An 18,566-nucleotide genomic window follows, 5' to 3' on the forward strand; every position below is an offset into this window, starting at 1 on the left:
GGTGATGAAATTGATTGTGGTGATGGTTGCACGTGTACTAAAAACCATTTAATTGTATACCTTAAATGGGTGAATTATATGGTAAATGAATTACATCTCAATAAATCTACTTTAAAAAACCTCAGCCCAACATCTAACCTCCAATTCAAGCTGCCTCAAACCCAACTCAGATCTTAACTGGTGCCATCTTGACTTGCCAAACTGCCGATCCTCACTCCCCATTCATAGCAACCCCTACTTAGTTCTTCTCAGTTCATCCTACCTCCCACATCAACCCTAATTCACGTCAGTCCAACCTCCAACTCCAGACCCTTACCTCAATCCACTGATTTCCCAACCTCCAGTTCAGCAGATCCCATCATTACTCCACCACAAACGCACTCAACTGACTCCAAAGAAGCCTCCAATGACTCATCTTCAAGCCATTTTCAACATAACTCAACCAACCTCTACCCTCTAACACCCAACTCACCCCGAGGCTCAACTTGTAACTCAATTCTCTCTCCCCTCAACTCATCTCCTGACTCGCCACCCAAATCTTTGACTTCTAGTCATTTCATCTCAAACCCAAACCACATGCCATGTCACCTCTTGATCCATTCCCTCACCCTCAGCTCAGCCAATGACTCCAGGACTAACCAAGATCAACAGAAAGATCTAGCTATTCTCTCTCTCTCTCTCTCTCTCTCTCACAAGTTTGATGTATTCCTAATAGGTTCACATTTTTTTCCAGCTTTATTGACATAGAATTGACATATGACATTGTCTAAGTCTAAGCATACAACCTGTTGATTTGATACACTTGTATGCTGATCACAACCGTAGCATTAGCTAACACTGGCATCACAACACATAATTAAAATTTCTTTTTTGCGTGCTGAAAACATTTAAGATCTCTCTTAGAGATCTAGTGATTTCTGACTCTTCTTCTAGGGTTCTGAAATGGTAAACAGACCCATCGTCTCCGGTGAGTACCGTTATAATTGGTTTCCCCCACCTCCCAAAACCACCTCTACCAAAAGACACTATTAAGACAGGTGGTGGCAGATAGCCTCAGGTGAGACAAGAGCCTGACCTTAAGAAAGATATAGGCAGCACTAGATGAAAGACACAGGGACACAGTTCACCGGTTTATTCTCAGACTTGAGATGCCAAATATGCCCTATGGCCCCGGAGGGGTGGGGATCATGCTAGAATCTCTCTCATCATATCCCAGCCTTCCCTAAAGGAGGAAGCAGATTAAATATACAACAGAGGGGATTTTCCCTTTTAATACAGACCCAGGTATAAATAGGGCAGCACCATTAGGATCCTGACTCACCCCCACCATCTTGGCTCCCCCACCACCTGGCATGGCAAGGTGAGTTCGGGGAGATGTGTGGGGGGGGGCAGTACTCAGAGCTGGGCTGAGGCAGTGGAAGCAGCACCCAGCTCAGTCCAGGGAAGCCCCACTCTTCCCTCTGTAGCCTGACTTCAGCTCCTTCACTGTGAACCCACCTGAAAATAGGAGTGAGCGGAGGGGTCCCAGCCTGGGATCAGGAGACATCCAGTGCTTAACTATTGGAAAGGGGAGCACCACCAGGTGTTGGGGGCACTGACCGAGGAGTGGGGAGGCAGGCATGGGGGGGGGCATTCATCAGCTCTGAGTTAGAAGTTCATTGCATGGGGCCTCGGGGGTGGGGAGCTGAGGGCTGGGCGGGCAGGCAGAGCCAGACTACAGTATGTCAGCTGTGGTGCAGTGAAGGGAGGCTAGACTTGAGCCAGGGGAGTGCAGCCCCCGGCCCCCTGGAACGGAGAAGGAAGACTGCTTGACCGTGATGAGCAGACCCTCCCCCGGCTCCACAGTCACAGGACACGATAAATACGGTGGCTTCAGAGCCTCAGCACCAAAAGTGCCCCGTCTGGGGCTCCCTCATTATCCCTCCCACCCCAAGACTCTCAGCTGCTAAAGCAGACAGGGCCCAGTTCAAACCCAAACTTCTGGTTCGTCTGGCCGAAGTCAGTGGCCGCCACGTCCCACAGAGGCAGAAACCCCACTTGGGAAGAGCTGAACTCCAAGAGGGTCTTCGTCTGTCCCTTGCGGAGCTGGGAAGACAGAACGGTGAGTTAGCAGGAGGGCAGCCAAAGCCTCTCCCCACTCTGGCCGGCCCCTGCCCTTCCCCTTACCCGGCAGCCATCGTAGGGGACAGCGATGGTGGCTGCTGTCGTCTGGTTGAAGGACACCTCTTCCCCGTTGGCCCCGAGAAAGCGGAGGGAGCGGCCGTAGTCGCCTGCAGCTTCGTCCAGCCAGGCGGCAGAGTTCTGGCAGGAGTAGGTGAAGCTCTGGCGGGCTGTGGCGCTCAGCAACTTCAGGAAGGTCATCTGCACCACGTTCACCGGAGACCCGTCAGCGTCCACGTAGGAGAACTGGGGGTGGGACAAAGCAGGAGGTGAGGGTGCCCCCAGTCACCCCTACTCCTCCTGCAGCACCTCCCTCCCAGGCTCTCCATCCGCTGGCAGACCCACGACCTCTGCCACGTCCCCTTCTTTGGGGGTGGCCTTACCCGCCATCCAGCCCCCCACGGTTCCCCTGTGAGCCCCCGGGCGCACGTGGCTACCGAGCACTCGAAATGCGGCCAATCAGATGGAAACTTTCAACCATGTTACTTAACTGTTTAATTAAAAATTTGTATTTATGCTTTTACTTTAATTCATAACTAATAACTGAGCCTCCATCCAGGTATCAGAGGACTTAGGTCGAGTATGCGAATCCACTTTTTCAAAGGCAGATTTTATGAAATCTAAGTATGGATCAAGAACCTCCAATGAAATTTAGTGCCCAAATTACGATGTGCTATAAACGTAAAATATGGGTCAGACTCTGCAGAACTCGTAGGGGAGAAATTTTAAATGCCTCAGTAACCTTTATATTGTTATGACACTATTTTAGATGCACTAGGTCAAATAAAATATATTATTAACATAGCACGGGCCTGAGATAGCCTGCTGGGTAATACGTCCCTTCTGGCCTCCTTCTCATCTCTGTATCATTTCCATGTGCCCCCACCGATGTTTTCTGGAATCACCTCCCAGATAAAGTACTTGCAACTGAGTCTGTGTGGAAGGGTCTGTTTTGGGGGGAACCCAAACCAAGATACCCCCACGTTATATTACAGCTTTGCTTCTTGGGTTCCTGTCTGCCCGCTTCCTTGGTTATGCTCCCGGTAGAGTATCAACTTCATGAAGTCAGGAACCGTGTTCATTATTTGCTGCTACATTCCCAGTGCTTGGCAGATACACGTATGTCATGTGAACAGTTCCCAAGCTGAACCCCAAATCCCCGCACCCATCAAACCTGTTCTTCTCATCTACATATCTCAGAATGTCACCAGACACCAGCCCACCAACCTTCTCCTCCCTCCCTTCCATTTCATCAGTGACTAGGTCCTATTGGCCTCTCTCTTAGATTTTCCAAGCCATGCCCTCCTCCCCACCCCCATAGCACCAGCTCCAGCCTGAGCCACCTCTTCACTCCTTTGGGCCAACATGCCAGTCACCGCCCCCTCCCCACCTGCCCCGGAAGCATTTTTCTAACTGAGAGCTTAGATTTGGGTCCTTCCCTCACTGAAACACATTCCATGGCTCCCTGCTGCTCACAGGTCTTTCTGGGGAGGTGGGCCTAGCCCTCACCTACCTCCCCAGCCTCCTTTCTTACCACATTCCCCCTCACGCTTTCTACAGCAGGGCGAGTGGCTTTTTCTTTCAATTCCCCAGACCCTCTTTTAACTCTGGACCTTTGTGTATGCTGTTCCCTCTGCCTGGAACACTTTTCCTTGTCCTCTCTAACTTGCTAACCCAGCTCATTCTTTAGGCCTCAGTTGATCTGGGACTGCTACCAGGACGCCTCTGGGACTTGCAGCACTGCCTCTGGATTTCCACCATACCCTGGGCTTCCCCCCTTCACATCTGATGCTCCACACACCCCTCCCCTGCCCCCAGTCTGCTACCCCTACCAAGCCTGCAATCACCATGAAGGCAGAGGTGAGTCTGCCCTGTTCCTCTCATCCCTCAGAGCCCCTCCTCCAACTCCCCATGCCAGTTCCCACCAGTTTTCATAACATCCCCCACCTCGGTCTCCAGCCACTCACCTTCTTCCCTCGACGGAATGTGCTGTACCAGTTTCCCGGCTTTTCCTTGGACCAGGAGGCCATTTTCACCTGGGGATGGGAGGGGGTAGTCAGTGTAGATGGCCTGGGTGCCGGCCATGTCTTCCTGTATTTACCTCCCAGCACTGAAAGTTGCAGACTGTATACCCCGGACCCTTGAGCTGTTGTTCTCTGGCCATGGGAGTTGGCTTGGCCGGTGCACAGGGCAGACCATGGGGTTGGGAGTCCCTGCCCTCTGAGGCAGCTCTCCACCAATGACAAGAATGGATGGATAAATGCTCAGCTCCCTCTCCCTCCCCCACGTGCCTGTTCCACACCATCTCCCAGAAGTCTCCCAGTGGAACTGAGCCTTCAGTGCCCAATGGTGACATTTTAACCCTCATCGGCTGCCTCCCCCAGTCCCCTCTCACTTCCCCCCTCCTCTCCTGGTGCGTGCCTCCTGCAATCTCCTCCCAAATAAATGACTCGTCCTCAAGTCTTTGTCTCACGGTCTGTGTCTGAGGAACCCAAACCTGGATCAGTCTTCACACCCCTCCCCAACACCTCTGGGCCGGAGGAAGCTGAGCTGGCGGGAGAGGCTCAGATACCAGCAACTGTTTAGGGATCAAATCCTACGTGACCTCGGGGTCTGAGCTTGTCTGTATTCCCATCCACTAGTGTGTAAGGGTGCGGGGGAGGCGGAGGGTTGAGCTCCCACTAAACCAGGGCTCTGGCCGGTCAAAAATAATCATAAATAAGAGGGACACCACCATGCATTCTTGCAGGTTCTGTGCTGGCTACATACTTTACCGGCAGCAGAGGCATTAGCACAGCACCGCCCATCGTCAGTGTCTAATCAGTGTTCCTGATACATTGCATCAGCACTCAACTGTACAGCCAGTCCATACCTTCCTGAGCTCCGTTTTGCAGACGAAAAAAACCCTGTTCCCACCAGTTTATATCCCAACCCGGGGTTCTAGAGTTGCTGCTGCCTGCCCACTGCCCTCTGCTGCTGAGCCTGATGGAGAAGCCCAGTATTCCTGGGGGCCCAGGTGGTCTCACCTCCCAGCCCACAGCCTGGAGGGCAATGAGTCCACAGGCCCCTCAGCGGATCAGGAGGCAGTGCCTACAGGAGGTTAAGGGCTGGGACTCTAGAGCCCTTAACCTGCCTTGGGTAATCCTCGGGTAACTTCTCTGTGCCTTAGTTTCCCTCTCTGTGGGATGATGGCAGAACTGGGCCTCAGTGTTGATGCAGCTAAGTGCTCAGAACAGCCTGGCACACATAAAGCACTATTTAAAGATTTGCCACCATTATTGTTTCCTTCACTAGATTTTCTCGTAGAAGGTGAGCTCCATAAAAGCAGAGTTTTGTTTTGGTTCTCGGCTGTGGTCCCAGACCTTCAGACCTTCACAGGCCTTGGCATACAGCAGGTGCTCAACAAATGTCGGATGAAGTTAGGATAAGGTCCCAGACAAAGCCTGTGTGTGTGTTGGGCAGGGAGGGGAAGCAGGGGACAGCCTTTGGTGGAGGCGGGAGGACGGCCCCCCGGGTGATACGGCTTCCGGTGCCCTTTTTCTCCCTGCGCCCCCTGCCCCCACCCCGCCCAGGCACTCACGGTCTCAAACTTCTTGTCGGGATAGAGGCAGGTCTCTCCTCCAGCCGTGAAGTTGCAGAAAACCCTGAGCGCGTCCCGCGCACAGCCCTGGTTGGGGTCAATCCAGTATTCCCCTGCCGCAGAGCCAGGTGGGGTCAGTGAGTCGGGGGCGGGACCCGACGGCTTCCTGCCCACGGGGCCCAGGCAGGGGCGGGACCTCACCATCCGGCAGGTGCGGATGGTTGCGGTGCAGCTCACTGCATACGAGGCCCGGGCGCTCAGCTGTGCCGGGAGGGCGCCGCATCTGCTCCAGTTCGAAGCTCAGCGACGTGAGCGAGGCCAGCACCTCCTCCAGGCCGCCCTCCGGGCCCTCCAGGGGCACCGAGCGCCGCCGCCGCCGCCGCCGCCGCCGGCGCAGCCCGTGCAGCTCGGCCGGGGGACCCTGAGCGAGGGCGGGGACGGCAGAGGGGAGAGCAGAGATGCGGGAGGAAGAGACAGGAAGAGAGACAAGCAAAGATGAGAGAGACAAGGGAGGCAGAGACACACAGGGGTGGGGATAGATAGGAAAAAGGAGAGAGAGATCAAAAAGTATTTGAAATAGAGACAGAGGCCAGGAGAGATGGAAGGGACGGAGGGAGAGATGGTGGGGGAGACAGAGTCAAGCAAGACAAGACCCAGTCAGAGCCCCCGTGGGTGTTCCCCCAAACCCTTCAACAGAGCCGGCATCCTCCCTCAGCTTTCAAGACGCCTCCCTCCCCACCTGGGTGCCCTGAGCACCTGCTGTGTGCCCCACCCAGTTCTGGGCACTTGGGGACCCAGTGGGACAGACACTCCCAACATACTCCCTGGGGAACCTACCGGAGGGCCAGGGGGGCCAGGGGGGCCAGTGTCGCCACGGGGACCAAAGGATCCCTGTAGAGAGAAGTCACTTGGGAGTGAACGCTGTCTATGGAGACCCCTGCCTGCCAACACACACACACACACACACACACACACACACACGCACGCACACACACACACACACACACTCACTCACTCACACAGCACTGGGGGAGGGAACTGCAATTTTTTAGCTCCAACTATAAAACACTCATTCCCTTTCCATATTTTAACATCTCCGAAATCAAAATCTAACAAATCTTTGGCAAGTCATAGTTTCCTTGTCAGAACTGTTTTTTTCTTCACAGTAGTTTCTAAAATAATGGTGCATCTCACAATCGGTGGCATTTCAGATTTGATAAAAATACAACGGTAGGTGTTGAGTAAATAGTCAAATGCACGATTGAATGAGTAAATGAATGAATGCAAAGGGATTGAGGGTGTGGTGACGTTGAAAGGGGTGGGAAGCCGGGATGTGGGAGCCTGAGGGAGCAGTGCATACTCACCGGGGAACCTTTTGAGCCCTTCTGTCCCAGAGGACCCTGTGAGGTAGAGACAGGGAGGGCTGGAGTCCCAGCTGCCCCACCACGGTGACCCCACCCCACAAACCCCTCTTACTCACCGCCACACCTGGGGGCCCAGGGGGGCCCAGAGAGCCGATGGGACCGGGGGGACCCTGGAGAAAGGACACCAAGGTCATCACTGATGGGGTTCACCCCTGTGATCCAGGCACATCCCCCAGACAAGCCTCCGGTCCCCTCAAAAAACAGGCCACAGACACAGCCTCCAACCCGCAAATCCCTAGATGGAGATACCCCCCCCCCGCCATTTTCCCCAGACACAACTCTTATCATTCTAGACCAGGCTTCCCAAGCCCCCCACAGTCTCCAAATAAGCCCCAATTCTGCCCCCACCCACCCACCCACCCCTCCCTTCCTCTGAACACATTCTTTCCACTTGGGGTAGAACACACACTCACGGGTTCTCCCTTGGGGCCGGGGGGGCCCTGCACGCCTGGCAACCCCTGATCCCCTTTCTCACCAGCTTCCCCAGGGGGGCCGATGAGGCCAATTAATCCAATGTGGCCCTGGAGGACGAGAGAGGCACACACGGGGAAAGAAATATGGTGGGGGTATTGCTGGAGGATTTTTCTTCTAGAGCCTCGGGGTAATGAGGTTGGGAGCAGAGGAGACCCCAAATTCTCAGCCCTCTGGCCAGGGAGGGAGGTAAATGTGGAGGAGACAGAGGTAACTGGGGGAGAATAATGGAAGGAGGTATCCTTACTTTTTCCCCCTTGGGGCCAGCATCTCCCTTCAATCCTGGAAGGCCAGAGGGCCCCTGGAAGGAGAGTGAGGCTCAGTTAGTCAGGCTCAAACACAAAATCTCAAGGTTCATGTGGGTGATTGGAGGGTAGTCAAATGGGAAATTACTCATGTTTCAAATGGGAATTACCAGGGATGTGGTCATGGGGATGGTCAGGAGAGAGGGGTGATGACAAGGGATAATGAAGGGCTGGCTGGAGGAGGTCCAGTATGAATGGTCCGTGGTCAGGATCGCCGTGGGTGGTCAGTGTTGACTATCAACATAGATGGTCAGTTTGGCTTGTCATGATGGTCACTGTGGTCGGTATAAACCACCAAGATGGAGGGTCGGTATAGACCATCAGGATAAGACCACCAAGATAGATGGTTAGTACAGGTGGTCAGATGGACTGTCAGTGAGGGGTGAGCCCACGGCACCAGGTGGCCACTGGATGCCCAGTGTGGTTCTCCATGCCAAGACACCAGGGACAAAGAGGTCTCTTACCAGGGGTCCAGGAGGGCCCATCAGTCCAGGAGGTCCCAGGAGGCCTGGTTCACCCTAGGATGAAGCAGAACGTAGGGGTGCTGCACTCGGCCAGACCCCGTGTAGATGTCCCCACCACCCTCCAGGGTCAGCCACCTCAGGCTGTGATTAGAAAGCATAAGGTGGGTCACACACAGAGGGTCTGATCCCACCCTACTCACCACAGGGCCGGGGATCCCCCGAAGACCCTCAGGCCCCACACGTCCAGGGGGCCCTCGAGCCCCCACTGGGCCCGTCATCCCTGGGGGCCCGTCAGGACCTGGCTCCCCCTGAAACAGACCAGGGCAAGGGAAGGGCAGAAAGTGTCAGACAGTTCCTTCCTCCTGGCCTCCCAGCCAAGAACTATCAGGGAGGGGGAAGGAATTGGGGCACCCATTCTGATGGCCCATCTGTTGGCCGAGGATCAACACGGGGACCCTCCCTGGGCAGGGGGGGTACTCACCTTGGCCCCTTTCTCCCCTTCTTTGCCTTCTGGACCCATGCGGCCTGAAGGACCCTGAGGAGGGAAAGAGTGTAGGAGGGATGCTTTGGGGGTGAGGGGGCCTGTGGAGGTGGGCGGGGGCCTGTGGGGGCCTGTGGGGGTGAGTGGATCAAAGCTGGAGCCAGGTCAACCAGGAGGCAGGTCTCACTTACCCTCTTGCCGGGGGGCCCAGGGGGGCCAGGCTCCCCAGAAGCTCCAGGCGGACCCTATGGATATGTAACAGTACCAGGGTAGTATTAGCTCACGTCAGTTGAGCAGGGTTATGTGTCAGGATGCCTGTGATCCCAGGACGGCCTTCCCCAGACATCCCCACAGCACCAGCCGTCTCCCACCTCCTCCATTAAGCTGCTCACCATCGTGGTGAAGGCCCAGAGCGGCAAAGCAGGTGCTGTATGGGGGCCCTGGGTACCTCATCAGCCTACTCCTCCGGCCCCCCCAGTCTACCCACTCACCAGCCCCAACCCCCCTCTGCCAGCATGACATGCTCTGCTCCCCCACTCACCGGTCCCCCAACATCACCAGGGTCTCCCTTCTCTCCTGGGGAGCCGTCTATACCCTGTGGGGGATGGGAGGGGTCATGGAGGCAATACGAGTTTGGGGTGAAGCTTGGGGACACATAAAGCTTATGTGCTCCCCTGACCTTGCCCAAGTCTGTGGAGGGAGTCGAGATGGGGGCAGAATTAGGAATATATTGTGGGAGTGGGGGGCTCACACACACCGAAACTCCTGGGTCTCCGGGGGGGCCTAGATCTCCTGGGAGCCCAGTGGGGCCCTGGAAGACAGAATGACGAATAATCACATTTCTGAATTACCGAGCATTTGTCTGACAGGCGAACAGCGTCCAGGCACAGTTTGGGCTACTGAGGACACATAGTGAACAAAACACAAAATCCCTGCCCTGGGAGACAGAGCTTTCTACAGTCTAACGCGTGTAGGTGGTGACCTAGGGGCATCACATGCATCACCTCACTTCATCCATCAGGTGTCTCCCAGCCCACGACTCAATAGAACTGACCCTCAGAAAAGGGGTGAGATGCAAACTGAGGTCCCACAGACTCCGGAGCTCCTCACTGCCCTGCCAACCACCCCAAGCCCCTCTGCCATGGCCGGGGGAGGGGGGGCGGTCTCAGCCTCCACCCTGGTGCTAAATCCCACATCAGCCCCAGCTCTGTTGCCAACATTTCCAGATCGGTTCTGTGTGGGAGCAACTTCCACCCCATCCCGTGACATACAAGCGTGCCTTTGGTCATTGTCAGCCACGTTCTGGGTGGCTCGGGGGCCAGCAGGTTGGAGGAGGGAAGCCCTGCTCTAGAAGTCGGGGAGCAGGGTCAAGGCCCCTCCCCATCTCTGCCTCCTGTTCTCCGAGGACTCACCACGTTCCCTTTGACTCCATCCTCTCCAGGGGGGCCTTTCTTGCCTGGGGGTCCAGCAGCCCCAGATGGACCCGAGTCCCCCTTTTCACCAATTTCTCCCTTGGGCCCCTTTGTAGAAATAGAGGTCGGAGGTCAGAATAGCCTAGACAAGAGTCCAGGGTCAGGGGTCAAGGGTCAGCATCCCTGGACTGAAGAATCTGGGTAGTCTGGGACTTCCTGGGGCCAGGGGTCAGAGTAGCCTAGACTGTCCAAGAGTCAGAGGTCACAGGATCTAGGACTTATAGGAGTCAGGGGCAAGGATGGCCCAGGTGCTCAGAGATCATGACCAAGTTTGGTCTAGCCCACATGCCACATTGGAGTGAATTAGAAAAGGGGATCCCTCTGGGAAGTTCATCCCCAACTCAGGGTGTATGGCTTGGATCCGAGCCCCCACCCCCTCTCTCAGCCCCACACCCTTGTGCAGTGTACAACCTGAAGAACTCTGTGTAGCAGCCCTATCTGAGACCTTCCAGGGCTCTGTCATCAAGACAACTGGGGCTACCCATAGGTCCTGGGTCAATGGTAACTCTGGTCTGCCCAGGGGTCAAGGTGCCCCAAGATGCCCAGGGGTCAGAGGTTCCCTGAGATGGGTGCAGGGGCACAGGACACAGTCACTCACAGGGATGCCTGGGGTTCCTGGGGGTCCTGGGTCTCCAGCCTCCCCTGGCTCACCCTGTAGGAGGCGAAGTTGAGCGTAAGGAGAGGTCTGATTATGACAGACAGGAAGGAGCTCCCCAGAACAGCCACCCCCAAGCAAGACTGGCTGTGTCTTCCCAACCCTAGGCAGTCCCCTGCCCCCGTTCTCTCACCTTCTCGCCCACAGCGCCAGGCTGACCAACTCCCCCGGGCAGCCCTGGAGGGCCCTGGAGAGACAGCAAGGGGTAGAAGTGGGACTGCAGGATGCCAACAGCCCCTTCTTGGGAATTGGATGCCCCCACCTCTCAGGCATCCTGCCCACCCCCCACAGAGGGTCCTCACCTCCGATCCACTGGGGCCATGGGGACCCCTAGGGCCTGGAGCTCCATGGGGACCCTGTGAGACAGTCAGAATAGCATCCAGTGACCTCATGACCCCTCAAAGGCACCACTAACCACAAACACCATCCTTAATGCTGGTTCCCAGCATCATCTTAAAATGACAATGTGCCCTGTGACACCACCACCTCCAAATCAGTCTAACGGTCACCACCACCCTGCTATCCTCGTGCCCTCCCACCTTCCCCAGGTTGTCCATACCATGGACCCTACATCTCCGACCTCCCCTTTCTCTCCAGGAGGGCCCGGCAGTCCCTGTGGAACAAAGAAGCAAGATTGGAGCACAGAGTGTGGGGAAAGAGGCCACGCCCCCAAACTCAGACACACACCTGCAGGCCAGGGGGGCCAATCACCCCAACGAAGCCTCTCACTCCATCATCTCCCTTCTGCCCAAAGAGGCCTGGTGGTCCCCTGCGTCCCTGAGCCCCATCTGCTCCCTGGGAGAAGGACAGAAACAGGGCACAGTGAGGGTGTGGGTCAAGGGTTGGAGACAGGGTCAAAGTCAGGTTAACGGTTGCAGTCAGGTTTGGGATTAAGTTTGGAAAGGGTCAGGGTTGGGCTTGGAGGTGGGGGTACAGGTTAAGGGTACAGAGTTTGGGAATTAAGTCAAGAGTTGAGTCAAAGTTTTCAGATGGGCAGCGAGTGGTGAGATGGGCATTGGGTGGTGGGTTGAGGTCAAGGTCATGAGCAGTGTTCAGACGAGGTGGAGGTGAAATTTAGGGTCGGGCTTGACATTGGGGCCAAAGTCAGATTCAAAGTTTGGGTCCAGGTTTGGGGTCAGCACTGGAGGGTGGGTCAAAGTTGGGCTTCAGGGTAGGACTGGGTCAAGGCTCAGATTTGAAGATAAAGTTTAAGCTGGGATTGAGGTTCAGGTCATAAGTGGGGTTGAGACTGGAACTGCGATGGCCTTCAGGGTTCAGGTTGAGGTTGGGATTGAGCCAGACTCTGGGATGAGTTCCTGTTGGGTGTCATCACAGAGGGGTAGGAGTGGGGTTGAGTTTGGGTCTGGGTCATGGTGGAGGACGCTGTCCCTTCCCATCTGGGATCCAGGCAATGGCCACAAAGCCAAGAGCACTCACCGGGGAGCCTGGGTGTCCCACGGGACCCCGTACCCCTGTTGGTCCAGGCGGGCCCTGGGGGAGGGAACACAGCCAAAAACACCTCAAATTCAAGATTGGGAGCGCGCTCAAGATGACATTCACTGCTTCCCACTGCCCCCGCCAGGAAGCAAGAGCTGCTTCCCCCACAGTCCTGTCGTCCTAGCCACCAACAAGTGGGATCAGATACAGACATCGTCCAATGCTTGGGTCACTAGGACTTTTCCCCAGAAGTCCCTCCAGGGACTGAGCTGGCTCACAGATGCAACGCTTTGGCTGAAGGTCCTAGAGGGAAGCTGGGGAGGTGATGCCCCAGGGCCATGCAGAGTCACAGACAGAGAGATGGCCACCAAGGAAAGGGAGAGGAGAGGGTAGCCATCTCAGCACCCTTCCCATTCTCCTGGGGTCCCAGCTATCCCCCTCATCCTTCACATCCCTCTGCCTTCCCCCAGGCCCACCTCCCTCACTGGCCCCCACACTCACCGCATCCCCTTTATCGCCTTTGCTCCCTTTGTTGCCAGGGGCACCCACTTCCCCCTGCAGAGGAAACAGGTGAGGGAGGACCAACATGGCCTCTCCCTACCCTGAGCCCCCCAGCCCCTCCTCCACGAGCTCTTGTGTCCGTGAACTCACCTTGTCCCCATCCTCGCCAGAAGGCCCAACAGCTCCCGGCGGTCCAGGAAGCCCCAGGGGCCCTGGGATCCCATCTTTGCCGGTGGGGCCAGGGGAGCCACGTTCGCCCTGATGGGGGAGTGGAAGAGGGGATGGTCAGGGGCCAGGGCAGAGGTGAAGGTCCGGGGATGTGGGGGGTGCTGGGTCCTGAGGATGCTTGAGGACTATAGCAGGCAGGCACTTACCGGGGACCCCTTCTCGCCTGCAGGGCCAACAGGGCCTTGGCCTCCACTTTGGCCAGGAAGCCCCATGCCTCCTGCCGGGCCCACAGGACCCCGCTCCCCAGGAGGGCCCTGGAAACAGGGGTGAGAAGTGTGGGAAAAATAGCAAAAGTTCTCATGGATAGAGGGGGTTTCAAGCCACCAGGCACTGAGGCAGGTAGTTAACCAGCGTCATATCCATCTGTTCCCTTCCGCACAGTGGCCAGAGGGACACCTGAGTCAGGGTACACATGTCCCTCTGCCCACAGCCCTCCACGGCTCCCACCTTACTCAGAGAAAATGCGAAGTCCTCCTGGTAGCCCACAAGGCTCTGCACGAGTTGCCTCATCACCTCCTGCCCTCTCCGCCTCCCACTCACCCCTCCTCACTTCTTTCCAGTCACACAGGCCTCTTCAGTATTTCCTCCAACATGCTAGCACACCCCAACCACAGGGCCTTTGCACATGCTATTCCCTCTGCCTGGAACACCCTTCCCCTGTATATCCGCATGGCTCCTCCTTCACCTCCTTCAGGTCTCAGCTCAAATGTCACCTTCTCAGGGGGCCTTCCTTGACCAACCCATTTCAACTGCTCTCTCCCTACTCCCCCTTCTCTGTGTCATTCATCACCAACTAGAACAGAAGCTCCAGGAGAAGGGAGGTTTTTATATGTTGATGTCTGGCATGCAGGTAAGTATGTGTCAGACGGATCATCTCACTGAGATTTACAGTCTGTGGGGCAGGGCTGTGTTACAGATGAGAAAACTGAGGTCACGAGGGTGACCCAGGCCTGTTTGACACCCAAAATAGTGGACTTAATCATAGCGATGCCCAGCTTCCCAGATGCCCCAAGCCCCCCCCACACACACACACACACAGCCCCCCACCCAGCAGATGGGGTTACACTTACATTGGCTCCAACAGGGCCCAGGGGGCCTTTGTCACCCTTTAAACCAATAGGTCCCTGAGGGAGGAGATGATTCAGTCAAGAGACCCCCCCAAGGGTGTGGCCCAGGTCCTGTCTTCACTCTGGGGGCTCACAGTTCCCACCTTCCTCCTGGGCACTGAAGGTCAGGGGTGTCTCTCCTTTAGGTCCCTCCGGCTATGATTCCTTTACTGCACCCGGGATGCCATCACCATGTCCCTCCCCCCGAGCCCCCCTTTCCTTCTCTGCTTCACAGGCCAGCCAGGCACATTTAGGAGGGGTTCCAAAGAATACTCACGGGGTCACCAGGGGCTCCTTGGGGGCCGGGGAAGCCCCTGGGTCCAGGCGGCCCTTCCTTCCCAAGGGGCCCGGGTGGCCCCAGGTCTCCCTATGGGAGTGCAGGGGGAAGGTCAGCCTCCAGAGAGGTGCAGAGGTGCTTCCCCCTCTGTGAATCTGGGCCCCTCCCCCACGGAGCTGATTCTGAGCCTTGGGGTGGCATGGGGCCAATCTCTGGGGCCACTCAGCCAGATTTCTTAGGGGGTAGGGTCTCACCTTGACACCCTCTCTGCCTTCCAGGCCCGGAAGACCTTGTTCACCCGGAGGTCCAGGCGGGCCTGGGGGGCCCCTCTCGCCCAGAGGTCCCGCTTCTCCTGTCTTTCCCTGGAGAGGAAGGAAGCTTCTCTTGAATGGAGGCCGCCCAGGGTTGGAGGCGGTGGCGGGGGGGGGGGGAAGGTCTGTCTGAGATACACCTCCCCCCGAAATATCTGCAAAACTGGAAAGACCTGTGGGCTCCCTTCTGACCTGAGGACCCACGACACCAGCTGGTCCAGGTGGGCCTGTCTGACCTTGGAAGCCCTGGGGAGAAAAATTTAAAGGGGTGTCACATGGGAGAGAGAACCAGAGGGCCTCAGGGGGTGAGGGGTCAGAAGTCAAGGGGCCACTCACCAGTTCTCCTCTCTGTCCAGGGTGCCCGGGACGCCCGTCCTTCCCCTGGGGACCCTGGGGAGCAGGGTGGGAGGGAGATGAGACGGCACTAAGGAGTCTCCCCACTCCCTGGGTTCCCTCCGGGCCCCCCCCCACCCAGGGTGCACGCACTTACAGGGGGACCCTTTGGCCCGGGGAATCCAGGAGGGCCCTGCAGACCTGGGAGGCCCTGAAAGGGAACCAGAAGCCACGGTCTCATCCCTCCTGCCCCCTGAGCCCCACATACCGAGCACGTGGAGTGCTTTCTGCACACCGGGCAGGGGGCCAAACACGCACCCGCAGTCATTCATTCCAATTGTCACCGCAGCCCTTTGTGGTTATTCCCATTTTATAGAGGGGGAAACTGAGGCCCAGAGAGGTGGAGTGACTCGCCCAAGGTCACGCAGCAGCTGAGTGGCAGAGCTAGGGCTTGAACTCACAGCTCCGGACTTCAGAGGCTGCGTTCCTTCCACTGCACCCTAACCACCTCCTGGGTTCGTCTCCCAACCCGAAACACACACACACACACACACACACACACACACACACACACACACTCACCTTTTCCCCAGGGATCCCAGAGGCCCCGTCCTGGCCCACATCACCCTAGGACAGAGTGGATGGGATTCAGGCTGCAGGACAAACTCACAGGGAGGGCCGGGGGAACCCAGGCGGGGGGTTGGGGGGCCCGCACGAGGCCACCCACCCAGCCCACCCAGCCCATACCTTGGGGCCCGGTTGCCCGGTGGGACCTGGTTGGCCCCTCTCTCCACGGGAGCCCTGAGTAGCAAAGAAGCAAAGATGAGAAGTGAGAGGGTGCGGGAATCTAGGAGAGAGACAAGCCCGACTCGCCTGGGCCGCCTCCCGTCGTGACCCCTCCTTGCCCCACCAGGGACACGGACATAACCCAGACCCCAGACGCTCTGCCCTGCCTGCTCACGATTCCCCCCCACCGACCCCCCCCTCCTCTTGCAGCCCCTCCTCGCAGCCCTGCCCCCCAAGGCCCAGCATTCACTCTTCTTACTGGTGGCCCCCGCTCTCCTTCCAGGCCCGGCTGCCCCGCTTTGCCCTGGAGAACAAATCAGGTGACGGGGAAGCAGAAGACAGTTATGGCACAAAGACGGGAAACACACACAACCGGGCACAGACCCAGAAAGGCACCTGCTGTACATTTCTTCACAAGACTTTCACACACACACACACACACACACACACACACACACCCCTACGCACATTTATGTCCACGGCCACGCACGTGCATGCAGGCTTATGTCCTTGTTTACTGCAGGCCCGCGGGTTGTAACACCCAGACCCCATCTGATCTACACCGAGAGGCACCCGTACACGCAGACTCACGCACAGTAACGCGAGGTGGGGTCACCTACCTGTGCCCCGCACCGCAGATGGGAATGTGCATGCAGACAAGTGCTTCCAGGCTTAGCTACGGGGGCCTACCCACTGCCGTGCAGAGCTGCACGTGTTCCCCCGAATAAGCCCTACCCTTCCCCCGGCCCCTGGACTCACCCGCTTCCCTTTTTCTCCTAAGGGTCCCAGCGGCCCAGGAAAGCCAGTAGATCCCTGAGTTGAGAGAAATAGAGAGAAAAGATGGGGGGTGATGGTTGTGGAGTGGGTGGTCAGCAAAGTTGACCCCTCACCCTTCAGCCACTCCATCCTTTCCAGAAGTTTCTTTGGTCCTTCCAGGCCCATCCTCCTCCCAGGCAGCCCTCTGCCCTCCTCTTTCCCCTCGCTCACCCCTTGCTCCCTCCACTTCAGCCACACTGGCCTCCTCCATGCTACTCAGGCACACCAGTACACTCCTGCCTCAGGGCCTTTGCACTGGCTGCTTCCTTCGTCTAAAATGCTCGTCTCTCAGGTCCCCACACAGGCAGGTATCCCTATGGTCTGGATCTCATTTACATGTCAGTTCCTTAGAGAAGTCTTCTGCCACCATCCTGACCACCACGTCCTCCAAGTCACCCTCTGTCACCTTGTCCTAGTTTGTTTTCCCATAATACTTATATTGAAATGACCTTGTTCACTTGCTTACTCATCCGTTGTCTGTTTTCTCTGCTCTGACATGGTGCTCTGATCTCCTGATCTTAATCCCCTCAACCTGGTACACAGACAGGGCTTACTGGATATTGGTTAACTGACTGACCCCAGTCCATGCTGTCCTGCCCATTTGGAGGCATCCTCCCCCGTCCCCACAGAGGAACACATCACAGGTTCTGCTATCCCCTCCCACTCCTCACCATGTTTTGAATCCCAGACCCCCCACTGGATTAGCTGTGTGGCCCTGGACAAATGGCCCACCCTCTCTGAGCATCAGTTTCCTCATTTGTAGCCTGGGGACACCAATGATACCTCCCTCACAAGTTTTTGGTGAAGATTAAAAAAAAATGTTTTTTTTAATGTTTATTCATTTTTTGAGACACAGAGAGAGACGGAGCATGAGCGGGGGAGGGGCAGAAAGAGAGGGAGACACAGAATCCGAAGCAGGCTCCAGGCTCCGATCTGACAGCACAGAGCCCGACGTGGGACGCGAACTCACGGACCATGAGATCATGACCTGAGCCAAAATTGGGCGCTTAACTGACTAAGCCACCCAGGCGTCCCTGGTGAGGATTAAACAGAATAATGGATAGGAAGCATTTTACACTGTGTGTGGCACATAGTAAGTGCTTATGAAATATCAGCTGTCATCATTCATGCTGATTATCACTGACTGCTATGGACTGAATGTTTGTGTCCCCTCAAAATTCATATGCTGAAGCCCTATGTTGAAGAATGGTCATTTGGAGGGGCGCCTGGGTGGTTCAGTCGGTTAAGCATCTGACTGGCTCAGGTCATGATCTCACGGTTCGTGAGTCCGAGCCCCATCTCGGGCTCTGTGCTGACAGTGTGGAGCCTGCTTGGGATTCTCTCTCTCTCTCCCTCTGCCCCTCTACGCCACCTTCTCTCTTTAAAATAAATAAAATGAGAAAAAAAAAACTTTAAAAAGAAAAGGAGTCTAGGTCTCTCTGTCTCTCTCTCTCCCTCCCTTCTTCCCTCTCCTTGTCTCTCTTTCTCTTCCACTGCCATGCTAAACCTTTGGTCTCAGACTCCTAGCATCCAAAACTGTGAGAAATAAATTTCTGTTGTTTCAGCACCCCCCCCCCCATCTAAAGTATTTTTGTTACAGCGCTAAGACCCTGACACTGGCTAAGGCACCTCAACTCAACCAACACACCATGCCTTCTGCCGTGTAGCACGCGATGCCCAAAACACACAGACTGGTCGTGGCTAGGAGGCTTTGCTCTAACTCCCATGCACTTCTGCTCCAGCAGATTGAGTTCTATTC

The 18,566-nt window shown here is 56.4% G+C and overlaps 1 protein-coding gene across 3 annotated transcripts in view; it reads right to left on the reverse strand.

Moving 5' to 3' along the window:
* Positions 1–1,117: 1,117 nt before the first annotated feature.
* Positions 1,118–18,566, reverse strand: part of COL5A3 (collagen type V alpha 3 chain) — a 36,025-nt gene continuing 18,576 nt past the window's right edge. For all 3 annotated transcript variants that reach the window (XM_047849509.1, XM_047849508.1, XM_047849510.1), the window contains 36 exons: positions 16,751–16,804; positions 16,251–16,295; positions 15,953–16,006; positions 15,788–15,832; positions 15,363–15,416; positions 15,209–15,262; positions 15,065–15,118; positions 14,816–14,923; positions 14,562–14,651; positions 14,249–14,302; positions 13,325–13,432; positions 13,101–13,208; positions 12,951–13,004; positions 12,450–12,503; positions 11,700–11,807; positions 11,572–11,625; positions 11,315–11,368; positions 11,146–11,199; positions 10,956–11,009; positions 10,298–10,405; positions 9,643–9,696; positions 9,427–9,480; positions 9,077–9,130; positions 8,886–8,939; positions 8,605–8,712; positions 8,405–8,458; positions 7,883–7,936; positions 7,578–7,685; positions 7,221–7,274; positions 7,105–7,140; positions 6,578–6,631; positions 5,942–6,161; positions 5,741–5,853; positions 4,128–4,196; positions 2,167–2,406; positions 1,118–2,085 (listed from right to left, as the gene is read on the reverse strand). In XM_047849509.1, the coding sequence (XP_047705465.1) occupies positions 1,939–2,085; positions 2,167–2,406; positions 4,128–4,196; positions 5,741–5,853; positions 5,942–6,161; positions 6,578–6,631; positions 7,105–7,140; positions 7,221–7,274; positions 7,578–7,685; positions 7,883–7,936; positions 8,405–8,458; positions 8,605–8,712; positions 8,886–8,939; positions 9,077–9,130; positions 9,427–9,480; positions 9,643–9,696; positions 10,298–10,405; positions 10,956–11,009; positions 11,146–11,199; positions 11,315–11,368; positions 11,572–11,625; positions 11,700–11,807; positions 12,450–12,503; positions 12,951–13,004; positions 13,101–13,208; positions 13,325–13,432; positions 14,249–14,302; positions 14,562–14,651; positions 14,816–14,923; positions 15,065–15,118; positions 15,209–15,262; positions 15,363–15,416; positions 15,788–15,832; positions 15,953–16,006; positions 16,251–16,295; positions 16,751–16,804 (2,841 nt within the window). In that variant the 3' untranslated portion in view covers positions 1,118–1,938. The remainder of the gene's footprint in view (positions 2,086–2,166; positions 2,407–4,127; positions 4,197–5,740; positions 5,854–5,941; positions 6,162–6,577; positions 6,632–7,104; positions 7,141–7,220; positions 7,275–7,577; positions 7,686–7,882; positions 7,937–8,404; positions 8,459–8,604; positions 8,713–8,885; positions 8,940–9,076; positions 9,131–9,426; positions 9,481–9,642; positions 9,697–10,297; positions 10,406–10,955; positions 11,010–11,145; positions 11,200–11,314; positions 11,369–11,571; positions 11,626–11,699; positions 11,808–12,449; positions 12,504–12,950; positions 13,005–13,100; positions 13,209–13,324; positions 13,433–14,248; positions 14,303–14,561; positions 14,652–14,815; positions 14,924–15,064; positions 15,119–15,208; positions 15,263–15,362; positions 15,417–15,787; positions 15,833–15,952; positions 16,007–16,250; positions 16,296–16,750; positions 16,805–18,566) is intronic.

Source organism: Prionailurus viverrinus, chromosome A2 (assembly GCF_022837055.1).
Source record: "Prionailurus viverrinus isolate Anna chromosome A2, UM_Priviv_1.0, whole genome shotgun sequence".
NCBI classification, from domain to species: Eukaryota; Metazoa; Chordata; class Mammalia; order Carnivora; family Felidae; genus Prionailurus; species Prionailurus viverrinus.